At 40.1% G+C, this 22,359-nt stretch overlaps 1 protein-coding gene across 1 annotated transcript in view; it reads left to right on the top strand.

The window, feature by feature from the left end:
• The first annotated feature begins 4,033 nt into the window (after window positions 1-4,033).
• Window positions 4,034-22,359, top strand: part of PAPSS1 (3'-phosphoadenosine 5'-phosphosulfate synthase 1) — a 40,085-nt gene continuing 21,759 nt past the window's right edge. Inside the window, exons 1-5 of the mRNA XM_042049623.1 lie at window positions 4,034-4,334; window positions 11,638-11,752; window positions 14,822-15,057; window positions 16,445-16,583; window positions 18,719-18,837. Coding sequence (XP_041905557.1) covers window positions 4,275-4,334; window positions 11,638-11,752; window positions 14,822-15,057; window positions 16,445-16,583; window positions 18,719-18,837 — 669 coding nt within the window. The 5' untranslated portion in view covers window positions 4,034-4,274. The remainder of the gene's footprint in view (window positions 4,335-11,637; window positions 11,753-14,821; window positions 15,058-16,444; window positions 16,584-18,718; window positions 18,838-22,359) is intronic.

Raw genomic sequence — 22,359 nt, 5'->3', positions numbered from 1 at the left:
CTTGGGAACTCTGCAGGAGTTTTAAGCCAGAGTTCTGCATTGCCACTTGCTGTTTTCTCTTTGCTAGCCCGTACCTCCCTCAATCTTTGAAATCTCCCTCAACCTCTCTGAAATTTGTCAGACACACCCTTTTGTCATCCAACACAGCCTTGAGTGTATTCTGTTACCTTGATAACCTCTACTCAGCTTCTCATAACCTCATTGTATTACCTGAAAAGGGCCACCAACCATCATCTCTCACTGCTGGCCAAAGGAGACCACTTCACTCTGAACACAGATGGCACACGGAGTGAGCGTATCTGTCTAAAGAGCAAACTCAGCAGATGTAATACTTGCAATATAATTGGGAAGAGAGCTCTAATCCTCAGCATTGTGGGACATGAAAAGAAGTCTGAGTTAAACATTCAGCAATATGTCAGAAAACAAATGGTATTCTCATCGCTCAGGGGTTTTATCAGCATTTCTGCTGATCTTTTTGTGGCTTCTTTAAACAGTTGGGCCAGATTGTTCTGCTGGACATGCATATCAGTCCAGATATTAAAAGCTTTTGCTAAATACAGAAAATAGGTTCCGAGAAACACCTCCTCTATTCCTATCTTTCTCAGCTATGGGTGTTATACAGGACTTCTTATATTTATTTGTATGTAAATGAGCATATCATATCTGCAACTCAAGCTGCATTACAGGTGAAGTATCCACATGATAATTTTGTTAATCTCAGATAGCTTTTGGTAGTCATCTTTTCTGCTACACAAACCTGGTAACAGAGGCAGAATGGCTCCTCCAACAGGAGGCCAGTGAATAAGGAACTTATGGTTAAAAGCCTTTAGAGATTGCTTCATAGCCCTACTTCCAGTATTGAGAGATACTTCAGAGGAACTTGAACAAAACGTTTAATCTCTTTAAAAGGCATTCTGACATTCTTGCTTACTAGAATAGTGTCAAAAGAAGTATGATTTATGTGAGAAATAAAGTTTGGAAACTATGCTGACAGAACAGTTATGAGCCTTTTCTATGTAGGCACCATAGTGTACATTGAAGATATTTTTTTAATCAAGAAAAAGAAAAAAAAGAGCAAAAATGTAGACAGTCTGTATGACTACCTGAGTTACACTGCTCTGGGTATTTTGTAAGGAAAAAAAAAAGAGAACAGATGCATCTGTACATGAGCATGAAATGTCATCACAATTTGATCAGAATGCTTACCAAATGAGCAATTCCAGTATTAAAGGAATTTCTCCCCTAATTTCTCATTCATTTTATTGTAAGATACAACAGTAGGTGGATTCTACAGAATGCTTCATTAATACTTTTTTTCTTCCTAGACATAAGAGGACATGCATCTTAAAGGTAATAGTTATAGCTAAAGCATTTCTGGGCTTGTGTATCAGTCGTATACAAGTGGATGATCAGTCTTTAACCATTAAACCAAAATATTAGAGAATATTTTGTCCCTAGTTTGTAGTCAAGTCTAATTCAGACATTCTTTTTATCTTAAAATTGATGTCTAGAAGCCACTCAAAATAATCTTATAGAATCACAGAATCCGTGAGGTTGGAGAAGACCTGTAAGATCATCAAGTCCAACTGTTAACCCAACACTGCCATGCCATATAGCACCACTAAACCAAGTGGCCAAGTGCCACATCTCTGTGTTATTTGAACACTTCCAGGGATGGTGATTCCACCACATGTCTGAGCAGCTTGTTACAATGCCTGAGCAGCTTTTTGGTGAAGAATTTTTTCCTAATATCCGGTATTTTTTAACATCCTAAAGCTTGATTTATCTCTGTTGAAACAGCTTGATTTATCTCTGTTGTTTGGTGAAACACTGTAGTAAAAAGTAAATATCAGACATAATAATTTTTTAGTATTATAATTAAATATCTTTTTCTTTGAAATGCTGATTTTTCCACTGAAATTTTCCACATTTCTTTGGAATATAACCAAGAAGAAATTTTCTTGTCTTGTTCCTAGTATGACCAGGTGCTCAGATTTTACTGGAGATTGAAACTGTATGGTACCACGTGTCTCTCTGCTCAGTAATTTTAAATAACACACATTGGTACTCTTACTGTATGTTTGGGATTGATTGGTATTAGATAGTATAACTGGTGATGCAAAAGCTAATTCAGCAGAAAATTATTTTCTATGTAACTATCCCTATGTAGAATTGACAGGACTTCCCTGAGTTGGTCTGGTCAGCGTGTCCATATGTACAATTTGCTCTGGGCTGAGAGTCCTTCTTCAGGAGTATTATGTGGCTGTAGAGTGCTTTGCCTAAAACTTCATCTGTGCTCAAGGACTGTTTTTTCCCCAATCTTCATATCAGAATCTGACACAGCTTCTTTAACTAGTCCCTGTGCTGCCTAGTACTAGATTCTAGTACTTCCTTTTTAACAAAAAACTCCATTTTTATGTAATTTCCCTTTTTGAAGACAATCCTGAAATTCGTGGATATTTTGGAGTTGTTGCTCCTGCAAGGCATTAAATCCAAATATATTATTGTCATTTTAGAGAGTAACTCTTTGACAGCTCCTAGACATAACTGAATAGTCAACAGGGGGAAACTCTCAATTCACTGTTCCACGGCAGTGTGCTGGTTCTCTTTCCATGCTTGGGAGAGCATTGCATGGGAGATTTTGCCCTGGTTCTGTCACTCCAGGGAGTCCTGCTGGGAGATTGCTCAATCTCCTTATCTCAGCAGACATCCCTCCAGGGCAGTGGCTGGGCATACCCCACAGTTTGTCATGATCACAATACAGCCAGGGGCCATCTGTTGAACAGTCACTTGGAGGGCAACATGTGGTATAACTATCAGTCAAGACTAAATGAATAACTGCAATTTTTGAATTTCTTAGTTATGTTGTATTAATTCCATCAGACCTTCACATTGGCTGAGAGCATTTCTAACTATTTTTCTTGATTTCAGAGACATCTTCTACTTCACATAAGGATTTTAAGATTTAATCAGAATATCAATACACGCTTTTAAGCCAACACCTTTGTTTCTTGGGGAGGATGTCTTTCTGATATAGCAGAAGTAAACATTGATCCACACCTTTTTATTTCCTGTTTAAACTGTCAGTGAACAAACACGCTCCAGACTTTGAACAGCCTAACGTTTTTACAGTAAATGCAATTCCTGTGATTACGGCACCATTTCCACCTATAACACTTAAGTGCTAAAGTACTTCCTTTCTTGAACTATTATAAATGGACTAATATTTATATAGTAAACGCCACTCCTGTTAGCATGGCATCATCTTCACCTTAAGATTAGCACCCTACTGCTAAAGCAGTTCCATTCTGGAAATAAGAACCCAAGAACTTCTGGTTCTAGATCCGCAGTAAGAGACATTTCCTAGAGCGCAGCACGGGATGAACTTTGTTTGTTGGGGAAATCTGTGTCACAGAATAATGCGACAGCCACCTCGCACCTTCCCCCGGCCCCAGCTTTTCCCGAGGGGCGTAGCAGCCTGTCCTCTGCGCATTAAGTGGAGAAGGTGGGGAGGACCACACTCAAGAGAGAACGTCTCCGCTATGCCGGCCGAGCGGAACGCCGCAGTGCAGAGCGGGTGGGAAGCACACCATCAATGAGGCTGGGAAAGACCTCTGGGGTCATCGAATCCACTCCGTGACCGAACATCACCTTGTCAACCAGACCATGGTACCCAGTGCCACATCCACTGCTTTCTTGAACACCTCCAGGGACGGTGACTCATCCCCTCCCCTGGGCAGCCCATTGTAGTATCTCATCACGCTTTCTGTGAAGAAATTCCTCTTCATGTCCAACCTACACCTCCCGTGGTGCAGCTTCAGGCTATTTCCTCTCGTTATCGCTTAGGACTATGTCCTCTTGAACGAAGCGAGCTGCCTTCGTGAGCGCAGGGCCGGGCCGCGGGGGGCGGCAGGGACACGGGCACAGACACCGAAAGCCACCGGAGCAGAAGCGGCGGCGGCGGAAGTGGCGGCCGCCGCCTCCCCGCGCACGTCACCGCGCGGCGCAGGCGCGTGGCGGGGCTGCCGTGGCTCTGTCTCCTCTCAGCCGCCTCCCTCCGTCCTTCCCTCTCTCCCTCTCTCCCTCCCTCCCTCCGTCCGTCCGTCCCTCCCTGCGGCTGCCGGGCCGCGGCTCCTCCCTGCACCACCTTTGGCCGAGTTGCGGGAGTGCGCAGACGGTACAGGTCTTCGGCGGCAGCGGCTTCATCCGCACCGAGCATCAGTCGGGAAGGCGCGTCCTCCTTCCCTTCCTCCTCTTCTCGCTGCCCTGCGGCCATGGAGCTGCCCGAGAGCCAGTGCAAGAAAGTCAAGCTGAGCAACAGGGAGCCGAGCTGGGTGAGCGGGCGGGCTGTGCGCCGGTGGGCAGGTGGGCGTGCGGGGGCAGAGGAGAGGGGAGGCAGAAGCGGCCGAGCGCCGTGGTGATGTGGCAGTGGGCGGCAGCGGGAGCCGGGACGGGGGGCTCCGTGCCGCGCTCCCCGCCCGGGGCCGCCTGTGGGGAAGGGCAGGGAGTCCCTCTGGAGAGGACCCCGTGTCTGGAGGTTTCATCCCTGCCTCTTCCGCCGTGAGCCCTCGGCTTCCAGAGTTTTGGAAGAAGGAAGACTGAGGAATGTGATGTACAATGTGGCCATTCATAAACCTGGATTGGCCAAAGACTGGGGTTCTTTGTGTTGCGGGTGTTATGTGGAAAACTGTCGAGACAGGGCTTAAAAAAATCTAACCAAAGTCTTCATTCTTGTTCATAAAGATGGGGGAAGATCGGTTTACAGCAGAGACCAAAATGCAGCTATTTAGAAGAGACATTGCAGGCCTTTGAGAACATTTGATACCTCTGATGATGCAAGGCAAGCGAAAAAAAATGAAAGCGTGATTTCTTTCAATCAATGCTGAGTTGAAACAGGCAAGACATAAGATCCAGAAAACATTTGATACGAACGTAGCAGTGCATATCAGTCTTTGAAGTCTTGCTGTGAGTGGTGCAGGCCACAGCTCTCCAAATAAAAGCAGCTGTTGCCTGAAAAACAGTGAAGTTCGTATCGTACTGTTCGGTAGATGTTGTGCCTGACCAAGCCTCTTCCACTGTGTACAAGCTTAAACTTGTTTATGTAAGAGAGTAATCGGTAGGTTACATTCTTTCAATTCCACTAGGAAAAAGCAAAATCCAATGTTTAGAAGTTAGTGGAATAGACGATGTCTGTGTGGGGTTAACAAAGTGTATGCAAAAGTTACTCTGTATCATTTCCTTAGTCATCAGCAAAACCAAGATGGATTTGTCCAAACAAGGGAAATTCCTTAACAGACATTAAGTGTTTGCTGAGTTCAGTTGAGGTTTGCAACCCCCTCTATGCTACGTGGCAAGCAGAGGAAGTCTTCCGCTTCTCCCTTTTTCTTCAGAAGACCTCAACTGAAATGCTCTTTATAAACCAATAAGCTTCACCAGGAACAAAAATGCTACTGATTCACATGCTCCACAGGCAAATGTTCTGGCACTACTGGCTCTGCATCTGTTCAGCTGAGAGCAAAGTCAAAGCAACTTACCCTGGTGGAATTGGCAGCCCCTAGGAGAGTAGGCAGAGCCTTGTCTTTCAGAATTTCTCTGTGCTTCCAGTGCTATTCAGAATACACCTCTGTCTGTGGAAGTGCCCTTGCCAAACCCACCTCTGAGCACAGCAAACTCCCCAGTTACAGAGCACAGCATAGCCACAGACACTGCCATTACACTGGCTTGATAGGGAGATGTGTGGAACACTTTCTTTAGAGTGGCTTGGCTAACACGACTGAGCTGTTGCGTCAGTTTGCAGGTGGCTCCGAATGAGACCTTGCTCCAGTTCTTGTTTCTGAGAGCATATTCAGTGGAGTAAATTCTGACTTCATTTTTTATCCGTCCCCTCTGATGCCAGCCTGTGAGTCCCCTCCAGCACTGGTCAATAAGCTGTCTCTGCCTTTGGTCATGCTGGTACTGCGGCAGGTGGCAGGCAAAGACACACTTCTTAATAATATCTTTACCACTGAATTGCTTGTATCCACAGTACTGTAGGAGATTCTGGGTGATTGCTGCTGCTGTGATCTTTCAAACTGTCCCAGCTTTAGAGCACCTGGCAAAGGGGAGCTGGTCTGTGTCAGTGGCAGGAGAGCATGAATTTGGCAGGTCGGGTGGTGCTTTGTGCGGAGGTGTTTAAGTGCCTTATTGTATCGGTATCACCATGACAAACTGCCTTCTAGTGGGCAATAATTGTAAGGATCCAAGTAAGAATTCTTGTTGTAGGCGGGAAAAAATGTAATGCTGTAGGTTATGGCAGAATATGGATTGGGGGAATTGTTAAGTTTTTAAAAGATTAAAAGATATTATTGCTCAGATATAATTTCTGGGTTTGCCCTTCTTTCCCAAGCACAGTTGTCGAAATCAAAGCACAGATTTTCAAACCAGAATTTGAGAAAGTAGCTAATGGAAGATATTCCTGACAGATCTTTTGGTCCTGAAACCTCATATAAATATGTGGTTATAGCCTCTGTGGTAGCTGAATTTTTGTGTTGGAACCATGTTTGTTTTCCTTGCTTGTGTTTGTATGTAGTCAAAAAAATGGGCACTGTTCTCCATGCACTTCAGTTGCTGTTTGGTTGTTGAGCAGAACACTTTGCAGGGAAAAAAAGAAAACTACTCATTTGGTTATCAGTCCTGAATAATAAATGTCATAAAAATGTGTTGTTATCAGGGTGTCCCTGGTTTATAAGAGGCACATGGTGAGCAAGTTAACAAATGACCTAAAGATCGTCTCTTATGACTGGGAAATGAGAAAGGCATTGAAAGTTAAGACTGCACTTCAGAGGGGGGCTGCATGTGTTGCTTTTGCTAGCTTATGGGACTTCTTAGCGTGGGGAAACCAACACTGTCATCTTAGAGCAGAAGGATATGGAATTAGTCGCAGTTTCTTTGGTATATATGGTTTGTATGGAAATCATGTCTGTTGTTTTCTGATACTTCCAGCTTCAAGCTGTCCCAAGTTGGTGCTGCAGCTTGGGGAGTCTGCTTGCCATGGAAAGATTTACTTCCTTCCCCAGAGGTGTCGCTTTGTGAGAACTTAAAATTTGATATTGATTTAGAAGTACAATATTTCATTGTTACTTGAAAGTAATGAAGAATAAATTCAGCTTACGCCACTGTATATGCCATCTGTCTGTTAACCATAGAACAATTAAGCAATAATCTCTTCTTTTGGCTTTCTTTTGGTATTGGCATTGCAACTTGGGTTTGCTTTCCGTGATCTGGATGCCTGTCTGTGTTCTTGCATCAAAGGTGTTTGGCACTGATAGTCTGATTTGGCTTTGGCAATAAAAAAATGTAGGCGTAACTGGGCAAAACATCAAGAAAGATAAGAAAAAAAAAAAAGGGTCATCTCAGGAAGTCTGTATGTAGAGAAGTTGACAGAGTTAGTATTTCCTTTTGACCCATATCATCTTTCTTTCTTTTGTTGCTGTGATTCCTGGATGTCTGTAGTCATTCATTTCCTTGGTTAACCACCTGCAAAGCTAAAATTTACCTTCATGCCAGAAAAAGTGAACAGCAGAGTTACCCTTCCTTCTTTATCATTGCAGCTCTCCAGTGCACATCTATGAAAGGATTTAATACCACTTTTTTTTTACTTCAATACAAAGATGTTTGCCTGTTAGAGCAATTTTGATTTCATGAGAGAAACAAACCAGCATAGTGGGGGAGGAGAAAGGAAGGATATGTCAGCATTCTCAGCTGATATTACTGCTATAATGAAACACAGTGGACTGAAGCACTATTTCTGTTTAATATGGTGAAGTAGGAGAGAAAATATTAAGATGCAGTGTTTGTCTACTTAATGCAGAAGCAGTGTGTTGCAGGGTGGAAGACACATTTTTGTGGGGATGTTGGAGTGGAAATATGCAATGGTTGTAAAAAAAGCAGAGAAACCTTGGTGTTTAATGCCTTCTTTTTCATTAGCCCCTTTACAAAAATGTAACGTGTCCTTTCAGCAGGGACTACTATAGTGAATGTAATTAGGCTTAGAATTTTAAAATAGCTTCTTCAAAGAATACTTGCTCATCACATTGAGTTTTTCTATAGCATGTTTTCTTGTGTCTCATTTCTTTTAACATTGTTAATATAGATCTCCAAGGTGAGAGATGCTTTGATATAGTGTAAAAGGAAATGACTCTTCTTTATGTCTGGTATCATTTTGGGTGGCCATTTAATTTCATCTGTTGATAGTCATCAAATTTTATGTACAAGAATTTGAAGACTGGCTAAATAATTTAAGAGCACAAACAATATGTGCCAGTGAGTATTTTTTTGTGCCACATCAATATTTGTAGTAGGGTGTATGTCAGGGATAGTAGTTAAAAGCCTGGGTTGTTGAAGATCCAGTGTTCAGCTTGTTCCGCTTTTTATGCTCGGTGGTGTGGGCAAATCATATGGAAGCAAATTATTTGATGGGAAATGGACATAATTAGGGAACTACTTTTTTTTTTTTTTTTTTTTTTTTTACAGAAGCAGGGAATTACTTGCTAAATTATTAACTTTTTAGAGCACCTCTCTAAAAGGCAGTTTTCTATTAGAAGATAAGGGGGATTTGGCCAGGATTAGTACTGAGCAGTCTTGTTTGTATGCCTGCACACAGATACAGAAAATGGGGCAGCTGGTAACCAGCAGGCATGTTTTGAGAGCATGCAGACTCTTTGAGCACTTCAACCTTTAGTCTTAGATGCCTGCTTCTGAAGTACAGGTGGATTATTGTCCCTCTGCTTGGCTTGCTGGCTGCTCCTCTGCACTTGTGTGCCTTGTCCTCTAGCAGTCAATTGGTCTTCTCATTGCTGTGATTCCTCATCTCTGCTAAGTAGATATTCATACTTTTTTTCATAAAAGTTGTGTCTTTTTCATCATTTTAAGAATCCCTTTGGCCTGCTTCCTCGGGGTTTGATGTGTTCTGTAAACCTAGTGTAATAGCCTGAGTAGTTTCATTGCTGCTTTCCTAGTTCTGGAAAAGAGAGAAAACTGATGTAATTTATGGAATATGGACTGGAAGACGTCTCCTTGGATGAGACATTTGACCTCCAATGTTTGAGTCTGATAATAGTCTTGTGGCCAGGCATCAAAAGCAAAGCATGTGTGGGTTTATGTCTTAATGTAAGAGAGCTTACTGAGACAGTGGCATGGGATTTGTGCTTTGAGACTGCTGTTTATCCAGTGCCTGGTACAATACAGTACAACTGGAATTAATGGGAGAGAATGTAGCTATTACTGTATTAGTTTGAATGGCTGTGTACGTTCATTATGCACTATACATCTTTTAATTGAAGCACTTCAATTATTTTTGTTGGTTTTAACTTCACAATTTGTCCATTTGCTCACTGAGATCTCCAATTTTATGTAGTGCATAATTGTTCCTGCTATAAAAAGAAAGACTGACTTTTTGACTTTTGGTTTTAGTCAGCTGTATTGCAATGACTTTGTGCCCAAAACAGCTTTGTTTTAGGAGATAAATTATTTGAAGATAACATGATCAGCTAGGTTAACTTCATTTTGTATGGTTATAACCTGTTTGCAGGTGGTGGTTTCTTCTGGGTTGGTATTCAGTGTTCATCTAATTTTAGTTGCTGAACTATCACCACCGAATTACAGAGGTATTGTATTTAAAACCTGAACATAGATTCTTACCTTGAGTTTCTGTTTGTATTAACTATGAACCTAGTCATGTATAGAAGTGGGGACATACAATCGCACAAATTCATTATTTCCAATTAAGTTATAGATAAACCTTTGAATAGAAGAATGGTGTAGCAGCAGTCCTTGAATCCACAAGTAGATACCATGTTTTTGTTAATTCTACTTTTTGATGTTTCTCTGTGAAACTATGAACAGCTCTCTGCTAGTACTCCGTAGAGGAATATAGTCCCTACTTTCTTTTATATTAAATATACTGCATGTTTTCTTTTTCAACTGGCGCTGATACAATGATGAAAGAGAAGATAGTGCAAGATGTTTGCAAGCAAGGGGAGCCAAAGCAGCATTACAGATACCACTAATCCCTCTCATCCCTCACCCCCCAGCCTCCTGCTCTTTTTTTAAAGTCTTCTCTTTTGTTTGATTGCTCATCCGTGGTCTGGCAATCTAAGGTCTTGATCTTTCACAAACAAAATTAATATAGCCAGATACCATTAAAGTCGAAGATCAGCCAAGGCTGATCTTCCTGTGGGCTCTCTGGCTTTAGATTGTGAAATGTGTTTGACAACAGTGTCATCTTACTGGAGATATTTGTAGAGCAGGTTATTAGGATGAGCAGTTTTAAGAAACTCTGTAACCAGCTTTGTTTAAATTAAAAGTATAGGAAAAATATCCCATATTTTAGAATAAATTCTTTAAAAAGTTCCTTGAAATAGTACTTCCTTTAAACATTTAGACTCTATGATAACTGTGTCTTTTCTGGAGACAGATGATGCCATACATAAAAGCACTTGTTTAACTGAAAATTGGGAGAGATGTGTGTAGTTTGCAGTGAAAAGGCCTCTTAGGAGTTAAAAATGAGCCAAAGAGCCAGTGCCACCAAATTTGTCAGGCATGATTTGCCCTTAGTGAAGCCAGGTTGGATGTCACAAATCACTTCCTTACTTTCTGTGTGTCTTGGCTTAGTTTCTATGAACTTCTGCTCCGTGATCTTGGTGGGCAGAGAAGTGAGACTGGTGGGTTTGTAGTTGCTCAGGTCTTCCTTATTTTGCTTTTTAAAAATGGGCTTATGTTCCTCTTTTTCCAACATCACCTGACTGCTGTGACTCCTCAAATATGATGGATCGTGGCTTAGCCACATCCTCCACCAGTTCACTAAGGAGCTACAGATGCATCTCATCCGGTCCCATGGACCTGTGCACTTTCAGGCTCCTTAGATGGCCTTGAACCTGGTCTTCTCCTACTGTGGGCAGTGGTTCTTCATTCTCCCAGTCCCTGCGTTTGCCTTTCACGACTTGGGTGGTGTGACTGGAGCACTTGTCAGTGAAGACTGAGGCAAGAAAAGTCATTGACTGTCTCAGCCTTCCCCATGTCTCTGGTAACCATGTGTCCCTTTTCCTTTCAGAGAGGGCCCACCTTTTCCCTAGTCTTCCACCCTCTGTAGAATTCCTTTCTGTGTTTGTGTCCAGGAGTTTCTTGTTCATCTATGCAGGTTTCCTGGCTTTTTTGCCTGACCTCCTCTTTGTTGGGATGCATCACTCTTGAGCTTGGAGGAGGTGATCCTTGAATATCAACCCATTTTCTTGGGTTTCCATTCAGGGCTTTGTCCCATGGTACTCTACTAAGCAGATCCCCAAAATTACTTGGATAGGAGTCAAGGTCTAGCAGTTCATCTGTCTATTTTGTAGTTGATTTTTCTTAAACAAGTTTTATTTGAAAGTAGTAGTTGATTAACCTGTCAGTCCCAAGCTTGAAGTAGCACGAGGGATGTGGTTGGCTATGGGTGACTGTTCTAATTTCCTGTGTCTCCTTTGGTCCATGCTGGAGCTGATGGAATGGGTATTGGTTTTACTTCCATTTTTCTGTCTCCAAGTCTTTCTCTGTGAATGAACTTGTTTGCTTTGCCAACTCACAGTGTATCAATCAAAGACTTATCAATGACTTCTTTTACAGGGATTGCAAAGGGCAACCAATGTTACCTACCAAGCTCATCATGTCAGCAGGAATAAGAGAGGCCAAGTGGTAGGAACAAGAAGTGGTTTTCGTGGATGCACAGTCTGGTTAACAGGTACGGCCATGGATTTCTGAGGATCCTTTTGTTTTAGTACTCTTTTGAAAAGCTACTTAGCTGTAGCTCTTTTTTGCATGCAGAGTTGAATGTTTGTGAAATCTAAGACCTTGATGCAATTTTATTGCTATTTTTAGGTAGACTAGCAGGAAATTGCTTTGGGATAAATAGTAACTTAAAAATGTGTTTTGTTCAGTGCTCTGGGAGGGTTGTTTTTTGGTACTGTCTGCTACTTCTGGTTGAGTTTTGGAATGTATGGGGCTTTTTGTTTTCCTTGTGTGTGTTGCCTTTTTTTTCTTGCTCCTTGTTTTAACCAATTCTGTCTCTTTGTACCATCCATTTTATCTATTTTGAAATGAAATGCAACGTTTTTTAAGAGTCTGTACGTCTAGGTCTTTTCTGTAAAAGCCTCTTCTCTTTGGATTGTTCTTGTCTCCTTGGTTTGAAATAAAATTTCAACATAAACCCGTGCCTTTGGACAGCAATTGCATATTTAGGCAATGCATACTGGGAGTTATTTTTGAAATCAGCTCTGTGGGGGTTTTTTTGTAAATAGAGGCGGTAAATACATTCTGGAAGATATTTTTTGTTTTGTAACAGTGAGGGAATTTTTTTGTTCTATCTTTCAAAGTTTTTGGAAGCTTTAAAATATTTCCCTTAAAGTTTTCTTTTAGTTAAAACTGGTAATAAAAAAAATATAGCAAAATATGTCATTTAATTGGTTGTAAACCATTTAGAACACTGCTGCATTGCAACATAAAAAATCTTCACAGAGTATTAGAGAAACTTACTACATTCAGTACAACTGGTTTCCACTAGTGTTACTAAACGTGTGTGAAATGTAAAGCAGTCATTGATAACAAACTGCTGAGAGCCATTCCAAAGAGATTTGATACAGTGGCTTGCTGTCATGTATTTCTTTGGGAAAAGAATAGAGCCCTTTCTCTCCCTGTTTCCATCACATAGCTCCAGCCTCTCTGTCAATGCTTGAATGATCTGGTGGGCTGCCTTTCTGTTTCTTCTGGTAATTCATTAATCTAATTTTGAAAAAGGTCATGATAAAAATGTTTTCTCAATTCTCTATATGGCAACATTTCCCAGTCAATGTTCTTTTTAAACAAATGTAATCTTAATGCTCAATTTCCTTCTTTTTTCAGGAAGAAGGGTGGTGGTAAAATATCAAGAATGTGTGTGGGAAGCTAGGTTATTGAACGTGTTTGAGCAGTAATGTGAAAGGGTGAAAAGGACTGTAGGCATTGAAGTAAGCAATATTAACCATTCTAGAGCTGTGCAAATGTGAGTTTCAAAATTCTGATAGGTGTTAGAATAAAATCTGAAATACTGGTACACTCCAAGATTCTCTCACTTTGTCAGCACTCACGGAGTGGGAGTGTATGGAAAGATCTTTCAGGGATCGCTTTTCAGTTTTCAAGGTAACCTTTATTTGAGAGCTCTGTTTTAATGAATGCTGAGTTAGAGGGTCCTAGTAAAGAAAACTGAGGAATGTAGCAAAAATACGGAAAAACATTGCTTTCATGTGTAAAGTAATATGCAATCTTTAGAGTGTAAGTTACATCAAAGACTTGTCAGCTCCAAGACTGTTTTTAAATTCATTAATGTATAACCTTAACTTCTGCAATTCATTACGTGTTGCAGACCAAATGATGTGTGAAAAGCTAGAGCGTTTGAGCAAATAGCAAGCTAGATGTGGGGACAGAAACAGCAAGTCAAAGACTGCATCAGTGAGAAGCAAATGATGAAGTTGATGAAATCTTATTTTGGACTGTTGTGCCTATTTTCTATAATGGGGGTGTACTTAATTGCTGCCAAAAGAACACTGTTCTGTTTCCTGCCTTGTGTTCCTTCTCTTGCCTTGCACATACTGTACTGCTTGCCCAACTCAACACTGAGCTGATTCATCTTGGGAAATCATCACTGAACTTAGCACAGCCTCCCCACATACACACAAAGGGAGAAAAAGGGAAAATACCCCATGGGTGTGTGGGTGGGCGAGATTAGCAAACTGAGTTGGCTAATGGGCACCAGAGGAAGCAATGCAATGACTCCTTTTCTTTAAGTTACCCTGAACATCTTAAGCTGTCAAGGTTTCCTCTGCACTTTGTGTTTTCTTAGGAATGGTTGCTATCCTTTGCGATAGATGTCTTGGAAGTAACACCAAGCTGCTGTTTTGTGTGATTTTTTTGTTTTTCTCCATTCTTTGAGAGTTAAAATAAATCTTAATCACCGCTAATAAAAACATTTTTCTTCACACAGTTGTGCTACTGTTTTTAGACTACCATTACCCCTTTTTTTTTTTTTTCTCACTCAAAGGGTAAATCTCATCTTATGAAGATCTGAGTTTGTGCTCCACTTACAAATTGACTTCTTGGTATAAGCAGAAGCATGTGCTCCAGATAAATTGAAATCTAGTCTGGAAAAACTATTTAAATAAATTTCCAAATTAAAGTGAACAGTGGACTTTTTAGGGCCAGCAAAGGTTTGTTGCCAAGGATTCTAAATCAGAACAGAGTTTGATAGTACAATTTCCTTTTCTTGTTGCTATCACACGCTGATTAGTGGAGCATCACTGCTGTGTGTGAGTCTTGAGTGAGTCAGTGGTGTCTAATTCAGTGCTGTCATTCTGGAAGGAGTAAGAACAGAGTGTGATTTTGGCCTGATTCCATTTCTTTTGTTGACTTAAATTCACTTCAATGTGACATCTTCCTCTTATATAAATGTGAGATTGTAACTGTGTTTGGTTTCTGAATTAAGTTTGCTCAGGTAGTAATAATTGCCAGTAGCACTAGGGAAAGTGCACCGTCTCTATAAGCAGCAGCAGCAGAGCTCAAGGTCAAACTCTTACCTGCTTCAAATTGCACACTTAACTTTGTGCCTTTCTCTCTATACCTATTATCTGTATAAAAGCCACTTGGCTTATATTCCAAGTAAGCTTATCTAAAAGGCATTGCTGCTGATGCCTGTCGCTTTGGAGTTTTCATAATATGCATGTACTACAATTTGACTTAACCTGTTTCTATGCTGATAGCATATTATTATTGAATATTTTAGGTCTATCTGGTGCTGGGAAGACTACAGTGAGCATGGCACTGGAGGAGTATTTAGTATGCCATGGTATTCCATGCTACACATTGGATGGTGACAATATTCGCCAAGGCCTTAATAAGAATCTGGGTTTCACACCAGAAGATAGAGAAGAAAATGTTCGTCGTATTGCTGAAGTCGCTAAATTGTTTGCAGATGCTGGTTTGGTGTGCATTACTAGTTTCATCTCTCCTTATGCTCAGGTAAGTGTGAAAAACCTCTGGATGAAGTGTAGGGAAAATACAAAATGCAAAATGTCACTGAGAATTCTAGTTACAGAAATCGCTTTCTGAACTTAGCCAGAATTAAATACTTACTTGCTTTTTTTGGTGATGTTTGTGCTTTATGGAGATGATTACTCAAAACAGAAATACTAATCTTAAATATAAAATGTTTACATTAGTTCTATAACTGGAACTATCCTTCAGTCCATTAAACAGAATTATTATTCTAATATTACAAACAAGCTCAAATGATGTTCCAAGAAAGACTCTTAAAATTGCAATATCTTGTTTGATCCATGTAGATTCCAGTACTTTATAAATATGAAGACTAGGTGTACACTTAACCTGAAGACTCAGTTAAATTGTTTTTATAAGCAATTTTTCCTTTAGTGAGTGAACGGTGAGAGCTTTATTTTTACCAGGTGGCTTAAGGGAGAAGTGTTTTAATTGCTTGTAGGTTCTTTTTACTTTATTTCATGCTGTGTATACAACATGATATTATGTAATACTGAAAATTAACGTAAATCCACTTTCACATTGTTTTGTGAAGACTGTTTTCATCCGTGCATGAGAACCTGGAGGGGAGAGACAAAAAGGGTGTGTGAACACCCAAGTATCTTGAAGAATGACCCAGGGACTTTAAGCCTAGGTGTTTCATGACATGAGAATGTGTTGTTTCTTTGGTTAGTGTGGTACAAACAGTTCTTCTGATAATAATTTGGGGAACTCAAATCCTACAGTAAAACAGAAGTCTCTAGATATGAGGAAAATAACTAATAAAATAAACAGTATTTGGTAAGAGAAGATTTTAGTGGATTTTGGAAGGCTTTTTTTTTTTCTCTGAATGAAAGCCACCAATATTGTTCCAATGCTTGGCAAGCCATAAAAATAATACAATAAAAATAAAATAATACAAATAATACAATATTTTGACTACACAAGTCTTGTCAGTTTAAGGAATGTAGGGAAAACTGGTGCTTGGGAGAGAAGGGTCGTTGTATCAGGAGCAGCAGGTAACACCTCCTCCTGGCTGTACTCAGCTAGGCAGATGTAATTCCTCAGACATATATGTATGGGTAGAGAAAATCCTGCATTCTACTGGCTGGGTTTGGTTCCGTTTTTTCTAATATATCAAGTTTAATGTAAAATATCTCACATCATCCTGTCAGCTTTTACCATGTGATGTACTGTAGCCAGAGTGATATAGCTTGCAGGGCATCTGTTAATCAAATCACATTTCTTTTTTCCAACTTTGAAAGCTTGCTTACGTTGTGCTGTCAGCTTCTTTAAAATGAACTTCAAAGGCAAAACCAAGTAACAATATGTGGGGGCAACCTTTTAGGATTTCTCTTCTGTTTTCTTTCAGGATCGTAATAATGCCAGACGAATTCATGAAGGGGCAAGTTTGCCTTTTTTTGAAGTATTTGTGGATGCTCCATTGCATGTCTGTGAGCAGAGGGATGTTAAAGGACTCTATAAGAAAGCCAGGGCTGGAGAAATTAAAGGTGAGCCTAGATGTAATCACATCTTTCTGCATAAGTGAAACATTGGTGTAATCTGACTCCATGTAAGTGGATGTGCTCAAGTCTGAGTGTACCACCCTTAAAAAGAGCATGGATGCAGGACAGGACTGAGAAGAAAATTGAAATTTACTTCTAACTCATGGAACTGACTAGTTAAATGTGTAGGACTATGAAAGGGTAAAAGTGGCTAACCTCACACAAGGAAAAACCTTGAGCACATTAAAGGTTGCAATAGAAACCATGTAATGATGGAGGATTAGTCTGTCTCCTTTGTGTGTCCATTGACTAGTAAAAAAAGAGCCTGATTCTTTCTAAAGTCTTTGAAGAACTGCATTGGTTGCTAGTTTCTTCCAAAAAGTTGCTAGTTCCTTCCAAGAAGTAAAGTAAGGCTATTGTCTACCTGTAAAGACCATTAAGAAGACTTCAAAAAATACTAACTTTTACTTCTAAATCAGTGTTCTATTCTAGTGCCCATGAACATTATTTCCTATTCTCACCCTCAGGTCAAGATTTAAGTATAAACTGCAATAAAAAAACCTCAGCTGTGCAATCATACATTGCAAGTATTGTTTCAAGTGCTGCTTTGCTCTGTGTTACCTTGTAGTTTGCAGAGGCTGATGATAGCTAGATCTGTGTTTAGTAGCAAAGTAGTTTTTAAACTAATCACTTTTGGGGAGTTTGCAGATGCTGTATGAATTCACTGTTAATCAAAAGTGATATAAAATTGAAGAAATCTAAGACATTCCATATGAGTGATACTTGACTATCACTCATACTATTTGCTTGATACTTCTAGTACTACAGAATATTTCATGTAACACCAGGAATAAATAAAGCTGAACTAAGATTTGTTCAAAATCAAAGCAAGGTGGCTTGACCTGACATGATACAAAGGTACAGTTCTATACAGAATGCTTATTTGTGCCATAGAATATCCCTAGTATTTTTTTAATTTTACAAGCCCCATAATGGAATTGTGTTCCTGTAGAAGTGGTAGAGAAGTAAACAGTGCCTGAGTAAGCTACAAGTTGGTGTAGCAGTGGCTGTATCTCATGACCTATCTGATATATGAAGGATGAAAATTAAATGACCTTGCCAGTTCATGAGGCATGTCAGCAACTGTTATCTTCTTTTTCTCTGGCAATGGTAATGGGACACTTTCTTCGCCTGCTGTTCCCACTCCTCTGGTAATCAGATCCTTCTAAAGGATACAGGTTTTGGAAAAGATACCAGCCTCCTTTATCACATGGGGTACTGCAGTAATTGATATTTTTCTTAGTTGAGGAGCTAAACTACTAATTTTGAGGGTATTTAAATCTGAAGTGAAAAACTGGAGTTCTGCTGTTTGCATTTGCACTTGTGGGGGACACAGCTGTTCAGTTGTTGAAGCCCAGTTGATATTCCTGATGCAGATCTGACCTGTAGTGCTTATACACTTTGCCTTTGGGCTTGATTTTTCCTCATTTATGCATGAGTGGTTAGAATCCCCATGATTTCAAAGCAGATTGCAAGCTAAGTAGGCCAGAACAAGTGTCACCGGTGGCTTGTACAGTCTGTGACAGCTATTATAACTATAATAAGCACACTCATCAATCTTACATTAGCAGCTACCTTGAGATGAGTATATTAGCTAAACTAATGTAATAGGTGTTGAAATTCCTTACTTCAGAGTACTGCTAGGTGGTATGAGTGTAAATGTCCATATATACTGGATGTTCATAATATTTTTTCATCTTTTATTTTTTTTTAAGAGCAGCAATCAGCTGCTAATGAAGGACAGTGGATGGATTACTAACTCTGGGTTGATATGCACAGTTCTTCCATCAGTGCTCTTTTCTTTATTCACAGTAAAATTCAAATAGCTTCACCAAGAAAAAAGTGCTATGTATGTACTGCAGAATGCTGAAGTTTGATGCAGTCAGATAGTATGATTAGCAAAGTGTCTGATAAAGAAAAAACCTGCTGACTTCCCTAAGAAATCCTGTATTAAGGAAGCTAAAACTCCATGTTCTTGCCTGTTGTGTTGGTTTATGTATAGAAAACTGTCTGTGAATGGCGTTAAAATGGAGTCATCTTTTGGAAGAAGTCACCTAATATTTTTGTCTTATGTTCTGTAGGTTTTACTGGGATTGACTCTGAGTATGAAAAACCAGAAGCCCCAGAGCTTGTGCTGAAAACAGATTCCTGTGATGTGAATGATTGTATACAACAAGTTGTGGAACTTCTTCAAGAGAGGGTGAGCAGAAATGGAGACATATCTTAGAAACTTTTTTTTTAAGTATTTGTACCTGCAATATGAATGTAAGTACTGGGAAAAACAAAGACAGTTTGAGAGTTAAAGGCTTATGCATCTTTCAATTCAAACTTTTAAACTTGTCCTATTGTGTGTTGCCTTTTTAAACCTGAACATTGCACAACATTGATCTCCAAGTGAAATAAGATTTGGACAAGTGGAAAATTAATTTATATCAATAACAGGAAGGAAGAGAAACCTGTCTCAGTTTTTACAGAACCAACAGTGAATGCTGACTTAAAAATGCTAGCAACCAATTTTAAGAGTCTGAGTTTTTTATGTTGTCTCTGTAGTGTACAAGTTAATATACACTGCAGATGTGAAGAGACAGGCTTGCACTTACACATTATTTGATCTCACTTAAATAGGGGCTGCTGTGCTTGTGTCTGCTTTCCCTTGTTTCCACTGTTTTTCTTGCACTAGTAAAAGTGGTCCTGCAATTGTGTAATGAGCAGCTCAGGAAGCTGATCTTCTTGGCATGGCTGAGTTGAGTTTATGGTTCATAGCTTCTGAAAAGGTAGGTCTATTTCCTGTTCGTGCCTGCAATTTACACCATTCCTTTTCAAGTCTCCGGGCCTTCTCCTTTTGCCTGATAAGTGGATTCAGCTAATTATCCAACCTAAAAAACCCCACCCCCTACAAACCCCACACAGAAAACAAAACAAATAGACAAAAAAAACCTCCCAAACCCAACACTAAAAGTGAAGGCAGCCAAGAGATGACTTTATCCTCTTGAAACCATACCCCTAGAATTTGCTAATCTTCATGTAGAAGAAATGTGTTTCCTTACATTATCTATAGTCAGTGGGTAGTGGATGACATTCCAGACAACTATTTATTTTAATTGAGATACTCTTGCAGACAACTACTCATGCTTTTTTATGTGAGTTGGATGTTCTGGAAATTTAGGGTATAGGCAGTAGTTTGAGTAAAGCTCCACCAAGTGTTGAAGTTGATAAAAGCAAAAGAGCTCGTCATGTAGCCAGCATGGAGTTAGTTTTAACCCTCTGTGTAAGTAAGTACAGCTCTGGAGAGATTTAGTCTCTCGTATTGAAATTTTCAAGAAAACTGCTCATGGATGACTGGTTGCTCAGAGTTGCTCAGGAGATAAGACAGGGCAGAAAACCATTGGAGAGTTCTAGATTTTTGCCCAAATTCCCATCTGAATATTTTTTTTTAAGAAAAAAGGAAATCTGTGTAGGAGTCCTACCTGTGAGAGGTGGCAGTTCCTGACTGTGGGGGCCCTGTGCCTCCTGCTCAGAACAATTCAGTGTGTTTCACAGTTGTGAAAACCGATGTCACATGTGCCAAGATAGTGATCCCTGAAGTCTTGCATTGCTATACAGTGCTGACTGCTGGCACCTAGCCCAGTCAGCTTTGTTTAAGGCACATTTAGCAGTTTTTTCCTTTTCTTTGGAGATAACAGTATTGTGAATAGCAAGATATCTTAGTGGTTGCTTAGTTCAATAAGAGACAATGAAATCAAGGCAAGGCTAAATAGGCACGTCTTGTTTTTAGACCATATTAATGCAGTGCTATCTTGAGAATATAATTTCTGTAGATTTCCTGTAATTTGAACAAAAGGACTTATAGGAAGGATGAAGAAGGACTTTTTATAAGGGCATTTAGGGATAGGACAAGATTTTAAACTGACAGAAGGTAGTTTAGATTAGATGTTAGGAAGAAATTCCTTACTGTGAGCCTGGTGGGACACTGGAACAAGTTGCCCAGAGAAGCTTCAAGACCCTGGAGGTCTTGAAGGCCAAGTTGGAAGGGGCTTTGAGCAACCTGGTCTAGTGGAAGGTGTCCCTGCCCATGGCAGGGGGGTTGGAACTAGAGAATCCTTAAGGCCCCTGACAACCCCAACCATTCTGTGCTTCTATGCGTTCTATGAAATAAATTTTTCAGCATTGTAAAAACATTTGTCAGCATTATGAAAACATGTGCCTGTGCTGCAGATAAGACTGCCTGCAGGCTCTACTGTAAATAACAAGAGCATAGCCAGGAGCTTGGTAAAAGTAATTTTGCAATTTTATGTAGCACTTGTGGGACCTTGTCTGGATACCTTATCCAGGTTTGTGCCCTTCTCCCAAACCCAGAAGAAAACAGACATCGATGTGCTTCTGTGAGTTGTGCAGAAGGTCACACTGAGATGGTCGGAGGCTGGAGGATGTCACTGCACAAGGAGAGGCTGAGGGGAAGTGGATTTGTTCAGCTTGGAGAAGAGAAGGCTGAAGGAGTTCTTGTTGCTCTTTTCATCATCCAAATGGGAGGGTACAGGGAGGACTGATGACGACTTTTCTTAGAGATGCACAGGGGTAGGACAAGGGCCAGCAGACATGAGATGAAATATGGGAGATTAAAATTAGACATAGGGGAAAAAAACCTTTCACTGTAAAGATGATCAACTATTAGAACAAGTTGCTATGAGTGTTTGTGGATGCTCTGTTCTTAGAGATTTTTAATACTTGATTGGCCAAGGTCCTGAGCAGCCTGCTGTAGTGGGACCAGTTTTGTGCTGGAGGCTGGACTGGATGATCTCCAGAGGCAACCAGCATCAGCAAAGAACCTACCACCCCAGTGTGAGGAGGCACATTTCCATAAAGCATCTAGTTTATTTATTTCTTATTCTGCCATTTTTTATATGAATGCATTGAGAAATAGTAAATATTGAGGAATATTCTGTAACTTGTCCTTTGGTAGAATTAAGCTTTCAGTAAAATTGATGCCTTAGAATGGTCACTAGATGGCTTGCTAGCCTAGCATTTTCCCAATTCCTAAAATTCATGCAGTTTAAAGATGCATGGATTCCTCTTGTTTCAGGTTTTATTGTTTGGTTGTTGTTTTTTTTTTTTTAATCTAAGCTATTTTAAGTACCACTTTCATGTGTGCAAGGGAGTCTAGGTTTACTAATCCTACAAGTTCTCTAAATGTCAGACTCAGTTGCTAGAACTGTCTTCAAGCTGTTTACATTTGTATAATGAAGTAGGTTATTGACGGAAAGTGCATTGTGAAACCTTTGTTTTGACTATTAGTGGGATACTAAACCCAGGATAATGCTTGAAGAGATCTTTTTAATAGGCACATGTATTTTAAGCTGGTGATGGTTTGTAAAATTAGGCCATCCTAGCCTGGTAATGAGCTAGGGTCCAGAGGGAAATCTGTGAAGCAGCATAATGTGCACTCCATCATTATAGTGTTCCTTACAGGAGACAATGCCTTCATTTGGTTCTGGGCTTATTGCTGTGGCAGGAGTCTTCTGCAGCTCTCCTGGGCTGTAATGCTGCTGCTCAGGCAGAGAAAACAAAAGGAAGGTTTTGCGTAACTTGCGATGTAATTAAATCTGCTTCCAAAATGATGTCTGATATGTAATGGACCAAACTTTTCCTTATAAAACACCATTTCTAAGTGCTAGTTTGATTTGTCTTCTTTTGATGTGTCTTTGAGGATATGAATTATGCAGCA

Source organism: Corvus kubaryi, unplaced genomic scaffold (genome assembly GCF_017639235.1).
Source record: "Corvus kubaryi isolate FWS band 111438036 unplaced genomic scaffold, C.kubaryi_AGA036_p1.0 71, whole genome shotgun sequence".
NCBI classification, from domain to species: Eukaryota; Metazoa; Chordata; class Aves; order Passeriformes; family Corvidae; genus Corvus; species Corvus kubaryi.
This window is presented reverse-complemented; position numbering and strand designations above follow the sequence as displayed.